Here is a 20,643-nt window from a genome sequence, read left to right on the forward strand (position 1 = left end):
TTGGATAAACTCAATCCTTAAATCTAGACAGGCGTTCACACGTGAAATAGTTGTTAAAATATGCAAGCAGCTTTGTTAAAGATGTAGGTAAGACGATCAAATTTGATCCAAGAAGTCCAGTTTTAATAATGAGTTCAGAGGCTAAACGCTGCACAGCAGTTTGTAACACTAAGAGATGGGATTTTATAGCTCTCAGGGAAAATCATTTAATCCTCCGTCTTTACGCTTGCTTGGGAATCCGCAGAAATATGCCATTCATGAGGGGGCTGAGCTTTTGGACGCGGTGTAAATGTCGCTCCGAACATTGCCTAAAAGCCTTACAACTGTGGGTCTAAAAATGTGTACAAAATGGAAAGTAGTCATCAGCCAGGTATGAATCTTTCATCAAACATCTTTGAGATGATGGCCTAATGACAGAAGCTCAGATGTGCTGCTTTCCCGGACCGAATCTCTGCAGTCTCCTATTGGAAAAGAAAGAACAAGACTGAGGAGCAAGAGGGCGGTCCTTTGGTAGAGGATTCTAGGATCAACTTTCATTAGGCTGATTCTCACCTTGGGAAATATCATCAGTCATACACTGACCCACAACCGGGTGTGTAATGGACAGAAGGAAGGATTAATATGAAAGAGACAGACAGAGAGTGAGAGAGTTGTCTATAATATATGTGCGGTCATTTCCTCTAATAGTCTCTGCTGTCCTCTTGGATGCCGTCCATGTGTTTTACAGATGGATCATTAGAAACACCGCAGCAGTTTATCTGAGTAGTGCAAGAGGGGCTGACAGATTTCTCAGGGGAACGTAGGTAGAAATGCTCAATGCTCATCTGCTTCACGCCTAATTAAAGTGTGATTCACAGGTCGTGAGAATGCACGTGTGCTTAGAAGTACACACAATGAGTCCTAATTGTGGTTTCTGTTTGTGTATGATGGACTTTTGTTGCAATTTGAATTGGACATCATTCGTCTTCTTGCCAGCTGAATACACAGGCTGACTCTTCACACCTTATTATTGCCTCTCTCACATTCTGTCTCTTTTACTCTCTGGTTTTCAAGGTGCAGAGTCCTTTGGCCTTTACTCTTGCATCATAAATGGAGAGGAGAAGGATCAGAGCCACAGAGCTGTCTACAGGTGAGGAAGAGCTACACCAACCAATAACTGCAGAATTCAGAGCTTAAAAAGATATCTAGGGCCAACGAACAGTAACGTCAACCACGATAAACAGCATGTCTCGGGCTATGCACTGGCACTCGCCCACAAACACCCACACTGGAGAGCCTCTTGTAGTAGAGCAGCTAGCCGGGCTACAACACTCACGCCCACGCAGTGACTATCTCCAAGGGCCACGAATGTGCTTCGAGTGGCTGTTAAAGCTCCATTAGACTCACGGTCTTTCCGACTATTAGAGTCTGGTGGTAGCTCCTCAGTTAGCTCCGAGCTCTACGTCGCTGTCCATGCCACACTGAGCAGTGATCAGACTGTCGGCATCCTCCTTGTCCCCTTATCCTCACCCCCTGCATCACACGTGAGCAGAATTTGAGGATGTAGTTACTCATCTCCGTCAATCATTTTTTCTTTTTCTTTTTTTTTTAGTTGGAGCATAACATGCTCAATTTCTTCATGTTTCCGCAGTAACGGTCGCACTCCAGCTGGCAGTGTGCAGTTACAGCTGCTGTTGAAGACCTCAGGCGGGTGGATGCAAAGGGGAGGGGGACAAAAATAACAGCAATGAATGCAGTCATGTGAACAGCAGCATCTCTGTGCACTGACATATCATGTGATGGTGCGAGACATTATACATGCATGGCTGAAAGCAGCAGGTTGTTACAGTGTTCCTTTAATTTAATGGTCTTCTAGCTTGTGTGTAATATTCTACATTTTTCTAGTGTCTCTGTAGCCATTAGCATCACATCTGACCAGCCAGCATCAGGCTAGTTAACTCAAAACATAGGTCACTGAAGAAGTATTCCTTTGAAATGAACCAAATATCAAAAACTGGCCATCCACTGTATCAAAAGCCTGTGAGGTCCCTTCGATCGTCCACATTACTACGTCTGTCTCGACAGGTTTGTCCCTCGACATGACGATGAGTTGGAGCTGGAGGTGGATGATCCGCTGCTGGTGGAGGTCCAGTCAGAGGATTACTGGTACGAGGGCTACAACATGCGAACTGGCGCCCGTGGAATCTTTCCAGCCTACTACGCTATAGAGGTGACCAAGGACCCCGAGAGCTACAAAGGTACAGACACTGCCACCGTTATAGAAGAACCGACCGTGAATGTGTTAATAAAGATGCTAAAATGCCTTCTTTGGTCTGACTTGGAACACCGACTCTGCACGAGACCATTATTTTTTTTTTTTATCTGTACTTTTCAGTTTCAAAGTTTGGAAATATGGTGGTTTTTAACTTGCGTGTGCGTTAGCATTTTTTTCTACACTGATATTGATACTGATACTTACTGATAGTTCTCTCCAATAACTTGGTGCAGAAAATAAAGACATGAAATGAAAAGATGAGACTGCTGCTGGACTGATGATGTCTATGAGATGAATTAGGAACATCATTTCGAAATGCTTAATATCTGGGCTAACTGCATCCTGAACTGATCACTACAGACATGATTGCGACGATAACAGCATTACCTTGACTCGACGAGGTTGCACGTTTAGTTTGGCAAATCCCATCAGAAATGTGAACAATGCAAGCTAGAGTATGAGTACTATATAAGAATTAATTAATATTACATAAATAGAGAGCAGTACCACTTGTCCAGAAGCTTATCAGTATTTCAGTATCGACCAATCAGGAACTGTTTTCCAATTTTGCAGCCAGAACTAACAGAAGTGACTATTTTTTTTTAGCTAAATTCCTGCTCCATTTAAGCTAGCATTTGTTCCTTATGCATTCTTATGCATTAAAATTATGTTTTATCTCAGTCTGTTTTATCTGTGGCAGGACTTTGGGTGTTAATTCACTGCTACAGTCATCTTAACTGTATGAGTTACATTGGCATACAATTCACAAAACATAAAGAATGAACAAAAGTAAGCTAGCTGACTGAAAAAGATCCAGTGGAAACATTGGTGAACACTAAATGCTCAATATTTTGGTTTAATAATTATACATTTTGGCTGTCAACTTACAGATTTAGAAGTTAGGTGAGAGAGTGAGGTTTTGTTTGTTCATCCATTTGTATTTAGATATCCCTCTGCTGAAACAAGTCAATAAGTCCCAGGGGAAGGAAACAGTCCCTCACAGTCAAGCTGATTGTCTAAAGTTGATATCAGGCGGGGCTGAAACAGTTGATTAATCGATTAGTAAAATGACGGACAATTAATCGGCAACCAAAGTCGTTTTGCAAACAAAGAATAAAAAAAATCTACTTCCAGTTTTGACACTTATGAGGATTTGTTTTTCTTCCTCTCCTGTGCAGTGAAGAGCAGTGAGTGGATGGACAGATACCGGCTGAAGTTCCTGGGCTCAGTTCAGGTGCCCTACCACAAAGGAAACGATGTTCTGTGTGCAGCAATGCAGAAGGTGAAAGGCCCATGTTGTGCACATTTGTGCGCGATTGAGTGTGTAAAGCATTTCACTGCCGCACTAAAGCAACATTACAGAGAAATAAATGCCACAAATGTGTACATGAGCTATTATCCCAGAAAACTTTGGTAGAAGACATGTAGCGTGATGCAGAAAACTGCAGCATATTATGTATCCTATTTGTATGTTATGAACAACTTAGTGTGAAGTATGTCTACAATAGAAAATAGAAAATATATTATATCATTATATCAAAATATATTAATCCTTTGCGCTTAAAAATGCAGTAAGATGCTTACAGCACTCATTTTCTCACGGTGCAACACACAACAAAATAAAGGAGGTTCCTGCAGTTGGCAACATGTCAAAGAAATAATTAATGTATTATCTCATAGGATAAACAGTATTATAATGTTGATATTTAAAACTCTGAATTGACATCTTCTTTTCTGTTTGTTTCCCAGATTGCCACCAACAGAAGGATGACAGTCAAGTACAACCCGCCTTCCTCCTGCATCCTGGAGATCAGTGTGAAAGGCATCAAGCTCTCAGTTCAGGAGGATTATTATGCCTGCGACAGAGTAAGACTCCTGCTGTCCCTTTGTCTGTCTAATTAATGTAAAACTAATTAAGTGCAGCTGCATGAGGTTTGGTCAGATAACAGATCAGCATTTAAGCTGAACAATTGAGGCATGTTGCCCCCATGTGGCTGCCAATAGAGACTGCAGGCAGATATGTTCTGCGGAGGCCAGGAAGTGTTTTCTTGATTACATATTTCCATTTTGAGCACCTTTAAACTGCCATTCCTCAACGTTTAAGAGAGAAACATTGCAACTTGTCTCCGCTGCATTAGATTAAGAATGAATTATAACACAGAAGATATTGTTTTGTTGAAACATTGCAATCAAAAAACTTTCTCTCCAATCCCAATCTCTACGAATAACATCTGACACAATAAAGGGTCCCATCCTAAAATGCAGCTCATCTTTTATCACCATTCAAACAGAAAATGGCAGAGACAACACTTAAATAATCACGAAGACCAATAAAGGAGACCAATTAGGTAGATTTCCTTTTTTTTTTTTTTTTAATCTACATGTCTGCAGCTTGGGTTTGCGTCAAACATCAAGACAACATTTTTCCTTAGATATAAGTTACAACATAGAAAATATTGCAATGTAGTGTGAAATTCAATGCAAAATGTCTCAAATAAAGATCTTTCTATTGAGTCACTGTTCAGATAACATGTGTTGCTATTCATCACACTTCCCAGAAGTATATCATTGGTATACTATAGTAGTCATAAAATAGTCACGTAACACTCAAAAAAGAACTACTCTTGCGTAATGAATCGTTGTGATACTTGTGTGCATTGTGCATTTGCACCTCCTCTATGCTAATAGAGATTAACTCTGCCTCTTTTCTGTGTCCTGTTGACAGAGTAACGAGTGCAATCACTTCTTCCAGTTAAAGAACGTCTCCTTCTGCGGCTATCACCCCAAAAACAGCAAGTAAGTAAAGGCAGAAAACGCGACTTAATGGTTGTTCTGACTAAAGTAGCATGTCACATTTTTTGTACTCTCTGACTTGAAAGGAAACTTTCAACATCTGTTTGCCTCCCTGCTGGCATTCAGCTATTTCACTGAAGAAGGCCTGAGTGCTGAAACTTCATCAGTATAAAAAAGAGAAAGGCACATGGAGCCGGAGTGTGCAACACTTTTTTTCTGCATTAAAGTCTACTCCCAGTGATCAGCACCTCACAAGAACCCTTGGTGTTCTGTACACATGCAGAGACCAAACAGTAATCTACCACAAGGTGTCGCTAGACATCAACAACTGTACTAGACTTAAGTCAGAGACTGGAACGACAAATTGCTAATTGATCAAAGGTGAAACAGTCAACTTTGCCCGACAAAGCCAGAAACACAGTAACCAGAATTTTTAAATGTCTGTTCTATATTAGTTCAATCTTGCTGTATCTTAGAGAAAAGCAATGGTTTGTTTGAGCTTGGACTGCAGTCTCTTTAATTAATAAGAAAATGTGTGAATGGTGTGAAGATATGGGTGTAGTCAGTAGTGTGAGGCATGTCACAGTGAATTAGCATGTGTCTGGAAAAACCTTGCCTTACCTGTTTTCCCTGTCTGTTCCCTGCAGGTATTTTGGTTTCATTACAAAGCACCCAGCAGACCACAGATTTGCCTGCCATGTGTTTGTTTCTGAAAACTCCACAAAACCTCTTGCAGAGTCAGTAGGGTGAGTGTGACTTTCTTTTCTTTTGTCCCTCCTCATAATTACTGAGACAAGCGATTCATTACTCTGACAAGGAGGCTATTATTAAATATCTCGTGAACTACTTCCATTTTCCAGATGTTTTTAAATTCATGTATCTTATGATTGTTTCTCTTTTAATGCAGAATAGATCCATTTGCAGATTTCTAAATTCTTTCTAAAACACTTTCCACAGAGTTGTGCAGGCTTGGCAGAGGTACTAAATTATAATACTGCATATTGAATTTGATCCTCCAAAATAAACAAGATCCAATCCAGTACCAACCTCTCCGCTTCTCCACCAACATTAGCAGGTCTACACAGGTTTTTAAACGGGGGTACACCAGCTAAAAAACGCCTATTCCCGCTTCCCGCAGGCAAGGCAGCCCATCTGTGATTTTTGTCTGAATCGTTACGTTTTACGTCACTGACGTCACCTTTCACGTCACGAGTGAGCCGGAAACAGTTGTAACAGAAAAGAAAACAACAATAGACCCATTGTGAAAGAAGCGTCTGTAAAACGGTGGATAAATTCTTTTAAGCGTCATAACCCAACAATTAAATTGTTTTATCCCACTTCACGTTAGCGGGGCGCTAAACTGGAAGTTAGCCGGCTTGGTCGGCAATCCAGGTTCATTTTCACAGCCGGGAAGTCGAGCTTCCAACACTGTGTCCAGTAATAAAATGTCCTTAATAGACTGCATCCCAAATTCCTTCCTTATTTACGTGCCACCACCAGATGTTGTCATCACCTTGCGCGGCGGAATTTAGCATGTTCACCCGGGTCTTACGTTTAGATCAAAACCAAGCCGAGCTGAGCCGAGGTGATAAAAACCCGGGTCTACTGCAGAGTCAGTTGACCCAAGTGTAAATGCAGAGTTTACACATTCCCATTGCACACAAAAGCCTGATCTTAGCAGGTTGAAAATGGGATTTTTGGCCAGTGGAAAAGGGGTAATAGATCAGGTTATGTACGTTATACAAATTTCTACATCTCCTGCAAAGATTGCTGAAACTGATATGACATTGTCACTGTTGACAGTTGATCTGGCAGTATGAGCGTGACACAAAACATTTGAATGTGTCCGTTATGTCTGTATACTTGTAAAATGCTAATACAGCCCCTCCCTGTGCTCTGCAGACCATGATGGATCAGGTTGTGAAAACAATGAACAAAATTATGTTTTTTACTTTTTGATTTGATTATTTTTCTCAAACACAAATGTAAGCATCTGCTCAAGTTATTTGTAAAAACGATTGGCCAATTATGATTTGCGTCCAATCAATAGGAGCATTCCTTATTTGAATGACAAAGACCCCATGTCATTATAGTGCCTAATCGTGCCCCAACTATAAAGAGCCTGTGTTTCTTTTACACTCTTTATAATAGCATAGCATAGTATAGTTCGACTGTTGCGTAAAGCAGTACAACTTGATCTCTTAGAACATCAACAGAGAGGCTTATATTTCAGTTTATTTTTAAGAAAGAGAAATGAAAGAAACCATCCATGTGAAAATACATTGAGAATTGTAAGCTAGTGGGACGGAAGCTAACCTCCACATGGGGTATAACCCTTAGGAATGCCCCAACCACCATTATTGCTGTATTTTCATCATTATCTTAAATGTCTTTATCCATTTATTTGTATTATTTTATCTTACTTAATTTCTGTATAGATTTATCTAATTTATTCTACTCTTTTTCATTCGGTTGTTATACCTCCACACCGACAACAGCCGTGGCCAGTGGCATGTTTTCGGGTTGTTTGTTCAGCCATCTGTACGTCCGTACGTTGGTGCCCTATTCTCATAAACACAATATCTCAGAGACGAATTGAGGGAATTTCTTCAAATTTGGTACAAGTGTCCACGAAGAGTCAAGAATGAACTGATCAGAATTTTGTGACCAGAGGTCAAGGTCGCTGTGACCTCACAAAACACATTTTTGGCCATAACTCAAGAATTCATACGATTATTACAATGAATGTCAAATTTGGATAAAATGCCAAAGTTGTGACATTTGATATCCAGAATGAGGATAAATGCATCTAATATTCTGCAAATGTATTGACCATTATTCAACACCACAGCTCTGGAACTTGATTTGTGCTGTTTTGACGTTGGATTGACTTCTCTGTACAGTACCTTGAATCTTCCTCTGTGTATAATACCTACTCTATAACCTATGAAACTGTCTTTACCCCTCAATTAAGCAAAAGAACTGACTGAAGGATGCATCTTTGTCTTTTTTTTTTTTTTTTTTACAGGAAAGCCTTCCAGTTGTACTATAAAGAGTTTGTGGAGGTCTCATGCCCTACAGAGGACATCTACCTGGAATGACCCTGCCCTGCCTTCCACCACAGCCCTGTACAGTACACTGTATCATAACATAATGTTGCATGAAGGACAGAAGTATCTAAAATAATAATAAAAAAAAAAAGAAAAATTAAAAAATTAACACATCTGACAGACAAGCGTGAAAAGAAGGATCAGGTACTGGAACTGTGGTGCAGCAAGAAGAGATGAAAATGAGCCAAAGTAGGAGCGCCTTGAGCAAAGAAAATATGCAAAATGGAGTCAGTGAAGCGGTTGGACTCACAGGCTGTCCGTGGAAAGCACAAACATTGTATCACCGCAGCCTTGGCAGCGCTAGTTAGCCTGTAGCGTCATCTCGACAGGTGCAACACTGAAAGCCCAGGGGCCGTACTGGACTGCACCAGCGTGTACTTGCACCTATCAAAAGTAAACCAGTGGCTGGGATTTGGAAAACACATGATGAGTCTGCTATGACTTTAAACATTTTGGGTCTGATCATGAGGCACGTGTATATTTACTAAATAACATCCTCACACTGAAAATGTACACAAGTAAACCAAATCCACATAGGAACAGTGAATTTCACCCTTTTAGCACACCTGATAGGAAGGTGACATCCACATTGTTCGGCAGTAACAAAAAAAATCCAGCCCAAAACAGCTACACGTGATGTTCTTTGCATTTCGGGGTCCCTGTTAGATGTATGTCGATTCTCGACAATTTCATCAGCTCTTTGACAGCAGAAAATATTGAAGCCATCCGAAACATCAACAGAAAAAGGGCAGGTTTTTGTGTTAAAGCTCCCTACACATGATCTGCAGTCTAAACAAGGTGGGGCTCAGAGTGCAGTACACAGGCTCAGTTGTGACAGTCTCAGCTGCAATGTCTGGCATCCTCACCTATTACCAAACAATAGTTAACGCAGATGCAAAACAATTCTGCTATTGATCTTGCGTAGAGGTCCTTAGAGTCATAGAGCCAACCCTTTCCATCAATGAGAGCAGGAAGTAGACTAGAATAGGAGTCGACAAAGTGCGGTATGCTAAAAATTGTCAACAGTAAATCACAAATAACTCCTGGAATGCACTCAACATCACTTGTCCATGACAGAAAAACAGTATGAGGGTGTACGAGCGTGGATTTTTACTTTTAGACATTTTAGCGGCTTCTACTGGTCCTGTAGCGCTCAGCTAAACAGCCTCCACCCTTTGCCCAGCAAACCCTTAGTCCTTAACTCCTAGTCTAGTGTGAGACACACTGCGCTTCTTTACTGTGTGATCTAACTAGGTATCAAATCAGTGACTGAGACGTTTAATACCAGGAAGAATGGAAAAAAACATCTGGCTCTGGCTCTTTGATGGTTCAAGACGAGGTCCAACATACAAAATCTCCTTCGTGTGGTGTTCTAGAAACTTGCTCCTTGTGGTTTCCACATCAGAAATATATAAAATGCTCTCAGTGTGGCAATGATAAGATAATAAGGCTGATCCTCGGTACACAGTAGGTACAGGTGCTGACAGGGGAGCTAAAATGAAACTCTGGTGTCTTCATATCTTCACTAGTAGTGCCTCTTTTTCATCAGATCATTGTGACCTTCCTCAGTGGACATTATCACAACATTTTAAGGGATTACCATTGAGTGTGTGTTGAGTTGATGAGTTTGAATGCAAATAGTGATGTAGGAATATGTTTGATGTGACTTGCGAAATGTGCTGTACTGTACCTGTGCTGCCAATACTTGTTTCAGCACAGCTAATACGGAGCCTTTGTCTGTTACCCGAGTATAAACCAGGGATGCACAATGTCTGTATTTTCCTACTCATTTTGGCCGATTGGAACTGCCAATACCGATTAAGGCACATACAGTATTTTCCATCTAATTGCAGAGAATATTAAATCTCTACTGTTGTGGAATTGCTTCATTAATACAATGGCCCACTTGCAGATGCAGACACACAGTAATCTTTCAAAATGTAGGCCTACACGTTCACTGGACAAATTCCAAAAACTACTGTTCATACTGATAGGTAGTTTTAAAGGCTTCACTGGCTGATACCAGTGACGTGCTGAATGCATACATATTGTTTATACATGTGGCTACATCTGGACTAAGAAAAAGACGGCAACAGCCGTAGCAAAGCCACACGCCTTGAATATTTTATTATTTTTTATTTAATTGGTCAGCATTCAGATACCTAAAAGATTTTAAAAAGTCAACCAAGACTAAATTGTCATTTTGACCAGCAATGTTTTGACTATGCAAACCACTGATATGTTCACATTTGTGCGTGTCATAGGTACGTACCAAATTGACATTTCTACAGAACGTGTCATATCTTGAGGGTTTAAGGGGTGGTCTTTTCCTAACCCTAACCAAGTGGTTTTGTGCCTAAACCCAATCAGACGATAAGCTCAGCATTGTGGCAACATAAAACTAAAAAATGGACCTACAGAAACATGAAGTTAAAGATACATTAAAGATATGTAAAGTTACATCATATATGTGGTTTGCAGAAACATTCATAGCTAACATTTATCTAGTTTGGGTTGTGCTATCCCATTATTATCACACATTTTCTCTAAACAGGACCTGAGAATCTGCATTAGTAAAATGAAGCTAATGGGACCACCAGTCACCCCAAGTGGTGCAACAAATCAACCAACCCAAGATGTGTTGACTGATCATTACACAAAAGGGAAAAAGGATTGCCATATCTTTCTTTTAACCATCCTGAGTCCAGCACAGGTACAACACAGTTGTTCTGCAGTGAAAGACAAACAAAGTGTGCTTCCTACATCATTTATCACTAACACTGATTTGTAACAGACTATTTTATGTGATTATATTCAACAGAAAATAATATGTCTGTAAATGAAAGATTATTATAAGGATGTGGAAATTGTCAATTCAGGCATCTCACCAGTCCCCACGGTTTGTTCCTTTGAAAAAGAGAAAAGAAAAAAAAAATCTCTCACAAGACAGTCGTCTGCTGTTGCTGATCAAAGCCATCGTGTTCGCATCAAGAGATCAACACTGACTTTTATATGAGTTCCCTTCTCAAGAGCCAATCAGGCAGACAGGAGCAAATGTAAAGTAATGGAGGCTATACAAAGGGTGTATAGATATGCCATATATAAATAAATAATTTAATATCTGTAATTATAAATATGACACTGTATTGATTGAACATGTAGTATGTGAAATTTCTCTTTATTTTGGAATTTTTTTAGGTGTGAATTATTCTTTATTTAAAATTTTAATGCAGATCTCATTGTGTCCTGTCGTTATTAAGTTTGGCATCACTTGCACATTCATTTCATTTACACAAAGACATTTATATCACTGTAGTTGTGTGGTCCTGGTGTTGATTCTCATCAGATCATCTGATGAGGCTGCCAGACTCTAACTCCAGTGATGATGCAGCATCCATGGATCTCAACAGGTAAGTACATAAGTACAATGTACAGTCATTGCTGACTTGCTCCTGAGTAGGGTTACTAAAATAGTAAGTCAGTAGTACAACCTGAGGATTGTTTGTTGTGTGTGTGTGTGAAAATCCATAAGCAGGCTGCAGGGGCTTTTTTCTCAATGATACACTTTGACTGTGGTTTAGATCGAACTAGAATGCTAGTCAGACTCCAGATACATTAGTCTGTACATCCATTGTCTTAAGGACTCTTTTACCATGAATTCTGGGTAAATCAGTCCACTTTTTTAAGTTGTGGTGCCTCAGTACTGAAGAATATCCCAACTGCTTGACCTACCTTAAGTTTTGCTGACAGGAAAAACCATGTCATCCAATTACAAAGGCAATTATTGTTACCTATCTAAGATCTCCTAACTAGAACTGTTATGACCTTCCTCAGTGGACATTATCACAGCATTTTAAGGGATTACCATTGAGTGTGTGATGAGTTGAAGAGTTTGAATGCAAATAGTGATGTAGGAATATGTTTGATGTGACTTGTGAAATGAGCTGTACTGTACTAGAACTTAATTCTAAAACTAGCATTCGTCCTCTCATGCCTTTGTGTTTAAAATGTACATGAAAATGCCTGTATCCATGACAACAGCTGTCAGACATATCTTTTCAATGGCTAACCAGCTAGTGCTAATTGAAAAGACAAGACGGATGTTCAATTTCAGCTTTCATTAGAGAGGCATTACTCATGTCTGTGGAGTATATACCCATTAAAGGAGCACTATGTAGTTTTGGAGAAAAGTTCAAACTCAGATTTTTTATATTTGCAATATTAATGAGGTATTATTATTATTATTTCAATAAACAAACTGTTCTCAGAGGAAAATAAGGTCCCCAGAACACTGTTTGAAGCTAGAAAAGTGGCAGGGTCCGCCAACTGTAAACAAAGTAAAACAGTTATGAAACTGAGTTGTTTTTTAGTTCATTCAGTCATGTAAACAAAGACTGTTTATTTTGTTTGTTTAGGTATAACAATCAAGGGAGATCTTTCTCCTCTAATTAAAATTTCTTTCCCCAGACTTCACAGTGCACCTTCAGTACGTCTTCTGAGAAATTCAGAGCTGGCTGGCTAGCATCAGTGTTAGCCTTTCCAACAGGCTCATGTCAGTATTAACTACTTCAACAGACTAACACTGGTGTTAGCTTCTCCAACAGTAGCCTTTTAATAGTTAGGAAAAATGTTTCTGTATCCCCCAAATCCTTCCGAGATTAAAATGTATGTGTGGTAGGATTCGGTATTTCTGCTATCTCTTTAATTATCTCAGAATAGTTTCCTTGGACAAAAGAAAATGACTGATGATGATCTGCATAATTCTCATTACCACCCAAAACATTGTTGCTGATCGATATCATGAAAACATGGCTTAGAGTTCCAATTAGCTTGTGTGTAGGGTGTTTAACTTTGAGACTTAAAATAAGTCATACCTTATATGGAAATGGATTAGCATTTATTTGTTCCTTTACTAATTAAATTTTTTTTAAAAGAAAAGAAACACACACACCAGTATGTTGGGTATCAGATCACATTCTGATCACACATTTTTGCATTTCATCAAAATGATCTTAAAAAACGTGCGCAAACAAGAAGATGGTTAATTCCTGTTTTTGTTCAGCATGTTTTTTTGCTGGAGGTGATCAACCACGCCTGACATATCACCTTAACTGTTTTACATCAGGATCTGTTGTGAATTCTGTTAGTAGTATTCATCCTCCAAGTCAGGTTGATAAGGATATTCAGTGTCGGGTGGCAGAGGAGGAGGAGGAAAGGGCCTTTCACCATAATCTGCACCAACACAAACAACATCAGATGGGTGGAAACATTAGTCCATCAGTACAGTACATCAAAGATTTCGGCTTATAAACAAAAGACGTTGTGGATTATCAGTGTTGGTTCAGTTGGTTCTTGGTTCAGTGTTTGTCTTGGAGCCAAAGCACACGGTGTCTTCTTTGAAAAAGCACCCTCAATAAAGTGCTGCTGTATGTGGCAGTCTTACCATCTGTAAGGCCAGCGTGCTGGATGCTGGGGTCAAATAGTTGCTCTAACTCTGCCGTACGGTCGTCAGCTCTGCTGGAAGAAGACAAAACACTAGATGAAAACAAGGGTGACGGTATCGCCATCACGCTGCAGAGGCTGTTTACAAAGAAACAGCTGAAGGACCCCTTTCAGAAAGTGGAACTGTCAGGTTGTTCCTTCATGAGGCCTGATTTATGGTATGGCGTAGTATTGTAGTCAAGACCGCACCAACCGAGACCAAGACATTACCGAGACCAGAGAGTACTGAGACCGAGACAAGGCCAAGACATTTGGAGGTCGAGACCGAGACAAGACCAAGACTTTTAGAGGTTGAGACCGAGACAAGACCAAGACCATATATATCAAAGGAAAATCATAACAAAACATCAAAATGTGAGTTTTCTTTTTTTTTTAGCTGTGGGAAATCTTTACACTACCAATGATTAGAAGTTATTAGCTGTTTTTGAGAGGGTCCTTTTTCACTCTTATCAGTAAGGCATGGACAAAAAGCCTATCAGCGGTGGTCTTGACCGGTCTCGTTAAAAAAAACCGAGTCCGCCCAGTCTGAGACTGAGACAAGACCGAGTAAAAATGCCCTCGATTCCAAGACAAGACCAAGAACCTCCAAAAATGGTCTTGAGACCGGTCTCGAGACCAAGACCGATCTTGTGTACTACAACACTAGTACAGCGCTCAACACTTTTAATTTTCAACACTTTTAATATTCACAACATGCTTTGGTGAAAGGTTTCAGTTGTCTCCATGGTAACATGATACTATCCTTAATACTACCATACTAGCCTGGGCATATCGGTGTCATGTGATTTGTAATAAGGACTGTACTTATATAGCGTTTTCTAGTTGTACTGACCACTCAAAATCAGCAATTCACACACACATTCATACACTGGTGGCAGCAGCTACCATGCAAGGCGCCACCTGCTCATCAGGAGTAATTACCATTAATATGCACATTCACACATCAATGGAAGAGCCACCGGGAGCAATTTGGGGTTCAGTATCTTGCTCAAGGACGCTTGGACATGTAGACTGCAGGGGCCAGGGATTGCACCAATGACCCTTCGATTGGTTGACACTCTTTGAAAGTGTATTGTACCCTCCCATAAATTGTGCTTTGGTGTGGGCAACGTCATACTCAAAAAAGAAAAGCAAAGCCTGATTTATGGTTGCGTGACTCTTTAGTTTCAGGTGACAAGTGACATTCATCAAACGTGTCGAGTGCCCTACCATAAATCAGCCTTTTTGAATTCATCTGTGACAGGCATCCAAAAGAAAAAGATGCCCTTTCTTCAAACACGTTCATTCCAGTTCAAGTTTATTTTGGGAGGTTGCACTTGACATCAAACTGTGGTTCCTTTTAAATTCGAATGCACTCTGTAATTGCATTGAACAGAAGCATCTGCCAGATAAAATGTAAGTAAAGACTTGAGCTGAGCGGCCGTGTGAGTGAAGACATGCTCGTAATTATATTACATTAACTTTCTTTAAAGCTGCTGTAGGAGTTCTTCTCTCATTAAGTATTATACAGGTCTAAATTCCAACAGTAATCACTGTTATAGAGTGTTTGGCAAGTAACCCATGTCTCTCCTCTCCCTGCTCATGCAAGAGAAAAGGAATATTCTGGTATCCCTGGTATACCAATTCATGCGCTCTTGGTGACGGCTTAAATACTATCGAACAGGCCAAGTGAAGAAAAATGTTTGAAGAAAAGAAAGAGGCAAAGAGGCGTCGAGAAACAAAAAGAAAAGAGTAGTGCAAGTGTGGTGAGAGGACGGAGGGGATCGCTTACTGCAAAACAGACAGGAAGTTAGCAATAACGACAACAACATGGACAACAGCTCTACTTGTTGTCAAAGACATAAAAATTAACCTGCAGTGCAAAACGTATGTCTCCTCCTTGTGGCTGTAGCCTACTCCTTAACAACAACTAACAACTAACAGTTCAGTGGAACTAGCCAGCTTCTCGCTAGTTCGGGCGGACAGGGACAAACAAAGCGGTAAGAAGTTGGGTGGTGGACTTGCTGTCCTTGTTAACTCCAAATGGTGCAACCCAGGACATGCTACTACGAAGGCAATAACATGCACGTCAGATGTCGAACTGTTAGCTGTGGGACTAAGGCCATACTATCTGCCCCAGGAGTTTTCGGCAGCCATTGTTGTATTGTTTACAGTGGCCCTATTTAGAGATAGAAAATAAATCCAGTTGTTTGTTGTCCACAGCTGCCTTCTGTTGATTGGTAGATTTTACTGATCCTAAAAACAGAAATCACCTTAGTTGAATACAATGTCAGAATGAATGAATGAAGTAGATTTAAATGGCAGTTCTGAGCTCGGCAAAAATCACTGAGTTAAAAGCTGGAGTTTTAAACTGGAGTAACTACAGACTGTTGCCATGACTTTGGCCACACTCAACACACTGTGACATGTTCCAACAGTCAAGACTTGATAAAACTGCATTTGCTATCACTCAAAACTGATGAACACATCAGCAGTTCAAGCTAGTGATATACACGGTGCTGAACAACAACAGCAGCACACTGACGACAAGGAAGAATATAAAGAAGACCTACCTGCTTGGCACAGGTGCAGTGCGATCTCCATCAATCACAAGAGAGATAACAATGAGGAGAGCCAACATGTCTTTAGTGATCCTGTCTGACAAAACGCCTTGCTCAAACGTCTGCATCGAATCATTACAAAAGTCATCTGATTCTAGAATTGATTGTTGCATTTGTTAGTCTTCAAAAAAAATGTTTTTTTAAAAAGGAGTGATGCACTGAATTATTTTTGCACAAACAGGTAGATTCTTGTTGGCATATGATGTTATTACAGGTAATTCTTCAGCTATATACATCTCATGTGTAAAAACTGGCCTTTTCTGCTCAAAATTAGCTTGGATCCATCTGCTTGGATCTGAAATTTTGGTTCAAACAAATTCTCTGGCCTTTCCCAAACAATCAAGAGCTTGAAGTCTATTTCATATACGGTAGAGCAGTAAGTATCTCTGTTACATTCTATGTTGCCACAAGGCCACTCTCCCTACCAGGGACGTGCACAGATATTTGAGGGGACAGAGGCTCAAGCAAAAAACCCCTTTTTTTTTACCTCACCCACTTCTCAACACACTTTACCTCAGAGTGCACATGTTGGCTTTGAGTGTTGTTCTTTTGAAAACTCTCTTCTGTATCTCAATAGAGTTGCAAATGAAAAATAAAAAAATCAGTGATTCAGTGGACAATAGCATATCAATATCTGTCCTCTCCCTCTGTTTATGTTGGGATTTCCTTTCTGTGTATTGCATTACAATCAGCAGATGATCAAAATGAATACCTGAGCACAGCCTCATGTGTGAATGAGCAATGTGAATAAACACAAATGATTCTGCAGTCAAGCTCACATGAATAACGTGAGGCAAAAAATGTACTTCTCATTCAGTCTAAACACATACGGCAACATTAGTGTGCCTCAGATTCATTTGAATCCCTGATGTGGAACTTTTGATATGAAGATGCACGTCATCACATTATCGTGTTATGATCTCCATCTTTTCACCCTCCTCTGTCCCCCACGTACGACGTGTAGGAATGTGGTAGAATGAAAACCTTGACTAGCAAATGCCTGTGTCACAACACTTGTGTGTGTTGTGCCTGTGTCACAACACTTGTGTGTGTTGTGCCTGTGTCACAACACTTGTGTGTGTTGTGCCTGTGTCACAACACACACAAGACCCAACACCCATCCAAACTGAAACTTCTCAGGCATGTGATCAGTGATCACTAAAGAAAAACAGAAGATCAATTTAGATGACATGCTTAACTTTGGGTAAGAAATCTGACCTTTAGCTTTGGCTGCAAATGCCCAGAAGTCAAAAGCTGGTGTACACAGTATTTTTTGGTGCACATATTGTATAATAACCTTTCAGAATAATGTAATTGAAGTGGTCTGGGAGAAAACTAGACTTCTGCACCTTCTCCACAGGAGGAGAAATGTTACTTTATACTTCATACATCTGTCATGCATCTGACCGGTTATGCCTGTGAAACCCCACTTATTTAACTAAGCTTTAGCTTTACATTTGTCTCAAAAAAACTGTCACTTTGTTTGGCTATGAAACAGGGCAAAGGCACACCATGAGTTGATAGATTCCTGCTACATATACAGGGAACACAGTGAGGTACTGTGTCTTCATTTACAATTCCACAACCAGGTTAATCCAGTTACAGAGGTCAACAGATATGCTTTTCATTTCATGATGTTCCAACCTTTCCTGCGAGCTAAGGTATATCGTCTTTACCAGTCAAACCAGTCTCTACCAATTGGCAGACCACAGCCTGAATACTTAAGGTGTCTCAAACAATTTTCCCTCGGGGATAAAAAAGTATTTCTGATTCTGATTCTGATTCTGATTCTGATTGATGTTTTGTCGCCATCAAGTAAATCAGAGATATTTTCAGGTACTTTAAAACTTTAAAGACAAGTAACAACATTCTCTGTCCCGGAGTTTTTCTTTTTTCTTTTTATTTATAATTTTATAGTTCAGATAAACGTTTCCTGCTGAGTGCCAATAATTTCATAATAAAACAATCAGGGATCTTTCAACCTGACAAACGAGGTGATGCTGGCTTCATCTTTTGTTACGTTTCATTACTTGTGATGAACACAATGTAAATCACCTGCCATTCTGGCTGATTAAAATGCAGTTTATATTCATCCTTCATTTCAGGGCCAGACCAGGGGTCCAAACACAGACATATTGTAGAGCTCCTATCATCTGGGAGGGGATGTTTGACCCCAATCTCTACAACCAAAAGCACATCGAAGGCCAGTCATCTATAGCCCTCACCGTGTTTGCTGTGGGCAGGTTGGTTTCTCCATTAAAATTATGACCGTGAGAACATATTTGCCCTCCCTGCAGGTCAGTTACAGCTGAGTAACACTTAAGCCTAAACGATGCCACACACACTTCACTCTGCCTTCAGTTTAGTTCACATGGCTCCATCCAGCCACATATCGTCCCTCTTTTTTCCTGCCCATATAGAAGTCTGCAAAGTCATTGTTTTCTAGCAATGTTGGTGAACACCTGCACCTCTTTGTGATAAACATCACGCTAATAGATAACTGAGGTTTGGTTCAGACTCAAAGAAATGACCTCAGTGCTAATCTCCACAGGAGAAGTTCCCCTATGCCAGAAACCCCAAATCCAAAGCTTTCATGGAAACCCGGAATTTCTACTAGCACGCTGCTATCTTTGGAGGCCTGTGGGAAAATGTGAAGAATTTGACAGATACCTGCTATTTGAACATCATGGAGGACAAAAAAAATGGCGTGGAGGCTCTGTGGCAGGATGAGAGTCATCTAAACAAGTACTTTTGGTCTTACAAACCAAGCAGGCTTCTATCCCCAGAGTACTGCTGGGGCGAGCATGTTGGTGAAGGCACTGACATTAAAGTCACTCGCCTAATATGGGCAAAAAAACATTATGAGATACTTCGCACTAAATAGAGTGGCTAGTAGAGACACAAACTGGAATAATTTGGGAGAAAAATGCAAGATTGTTTACTGTAAGCTTTGCATTCAAAAGTGGTATGGCAGAATAAACTTCTGGTAAATCTATAACTCAGGTAAATCTACTGTAAATGGTTGTGTTTGTCCCTGTGTCAGGTATATCTTTTAGAGTAGGGGAGTCAAAACTTTTTCCCTTATACCCCTTTTCAATCAAAGGGAACCGAGTGCTGGTTCTGGCCTGGTGTTAGTGCTAGTTAAAATTTGCATGAGAGCCACCGTAGAGTTACATCATTTGGTCTTTGTATACATCTCTAATGTTCCAGCATTGCGAGGAACAGCTGTGGAACTGTGGAACACGGAACAAATGTGAGGACATTAACTCACTGCAATGGTTGCAATAACCTCACCCCCAGCCCCTGGCATAAGTGGGTCTTTGTTCTAGACCGGCAAAGTGTTGGTGCCCGGTGTTGGTGGAACTGGTTTTCCTGGCTGTTAGCCAGTTCTTTGGCTGTCGAAACGCAAAGAACTGGTCCTAGAGTAGGCACTGGCTCCAAACCAGCACCTGAACCGCCTTGGTCGCCTTGGTATAAAGGGGTACAATACCTATTGTATTGTATCGATAAAGCAACATTATATGTAAAACTTTTGTTTTTTTACCTTAACATAACAGCTTCAGAATCATTTTTAAGTGCTACAGTGTCTTGTAATAGGATGAATGGTGTCTCTGTCTCAGCTATCACTTGTTACTGCACAATGTAACTTCATTTAGAAGGTAGGATCACAGCGTTACATACATGTTTACTTCAACAATAAAGTTTTCAGCTCATAACATTGTCATGACGTAATGAGTTTTGTTTGTAGTTAGCACCTACATTACTTCTGACAAATTGTTACAGACCTGGGATTTGTATTTACGAGTGGTGTTGCACTCAGAAACTGTGGGGGGGCGCCAAAACGCACAAAATGTTGATTTCTACATAGTGTTGCTTTAAGAGAAATGGCCCCAAGTTCCCTTAATTGACTGACTTCCTCAGCAAAGCGTCACTCTGCCCGCCTTAGCCAAATTATGAAAAATAATTGTTGAATGATATGAGCACACAGGATGGGCCCTACTTTGAACAGCCCTGTTTTAGAGGGATTATGGTTACAAAAGGCATGATATCAAATTTTCGTAACCTAATGTTAATATGAATGAATACTGTGCTGGTGTCATACGAGGTAAGACCTAACAGGTTTTGCAAATTGACCAGCTACACATGTTGGGTGCAATTTTACATATATTCTTTGGTTTATTGTCTGTTTATATAAGTTTAAGTGCTCAAAAGCATACAATGTTTGTTGTTGCAGAGATACCGATATGTACGGTTGTAAGGAAATATTACACTGGGTGGTATTCGTAGTAGTATAGCAGAGAGCACTATAGGAATTGCAGAATTTTAATGTACAATTGAAATGGTTTTTTTTCTTTCTGTACCACTCTTTCATTTCAGTTTCTGC

General features: G+C 40.2%; 1 protein-coding gene across 1 annotated transcript in view; it reads left to right on the plus strand.

The window, feature by feature from the left end:
* The window catches only part of mapk8ip1b (mitogen-activated protein kinase 8 interacting protein 1b), a 52,010-nt gene extending 43,862 nt beyond the window's left edge, over positions 1 to 8,148 (plus strand). Inside the window, exons 6-12 of the mRNA XM_073464914.1 lie at positions 1,054 to 1,129; positions 2,065 to 2,237; positions 3,433 to 3,536; positions 4,004 to 4,120; positions 4,980 to 5,050; positions 5,695 to 5,793; positions 8,076 to 8,148. Coding sequence (XP_073321015.1) covers positions 1,054 to 1,129; positions 2,065 to 2,237; positions 3,433 to 3,536; positions 4,004 to 4,120; positions 4,980 to 5,050; positions 5,695 to 5,793; positions 8,076 to 8,148 — 713 coding nt within the window. The remainder of the gene's footprint in view (positions 1 to 1,053; positions 1,130 to 2,064; positions 2,238 to 3,432; positions 3,537 to 4,003; positions 4,121 to 4,979; positions 5,051 to 5,694; positions 5,794 to 8,075) is intronic.
* The last annotated feature ends 12,495 nt before the right edge of the window (positions 8,149 to 20,643 follow it).

This window comes from Pagrus major, chromosome 4 (assembly GCF_040436345.1).
Source record: "Pagrus major chromosome 4, Pma_NU_1.0".
Classification (NCBI taxonomy): Eukaryota; Metazoa; Chordata; class Actinopteri; order Spariformes; family Sparidae; genus Pagrus; species Pagrus major.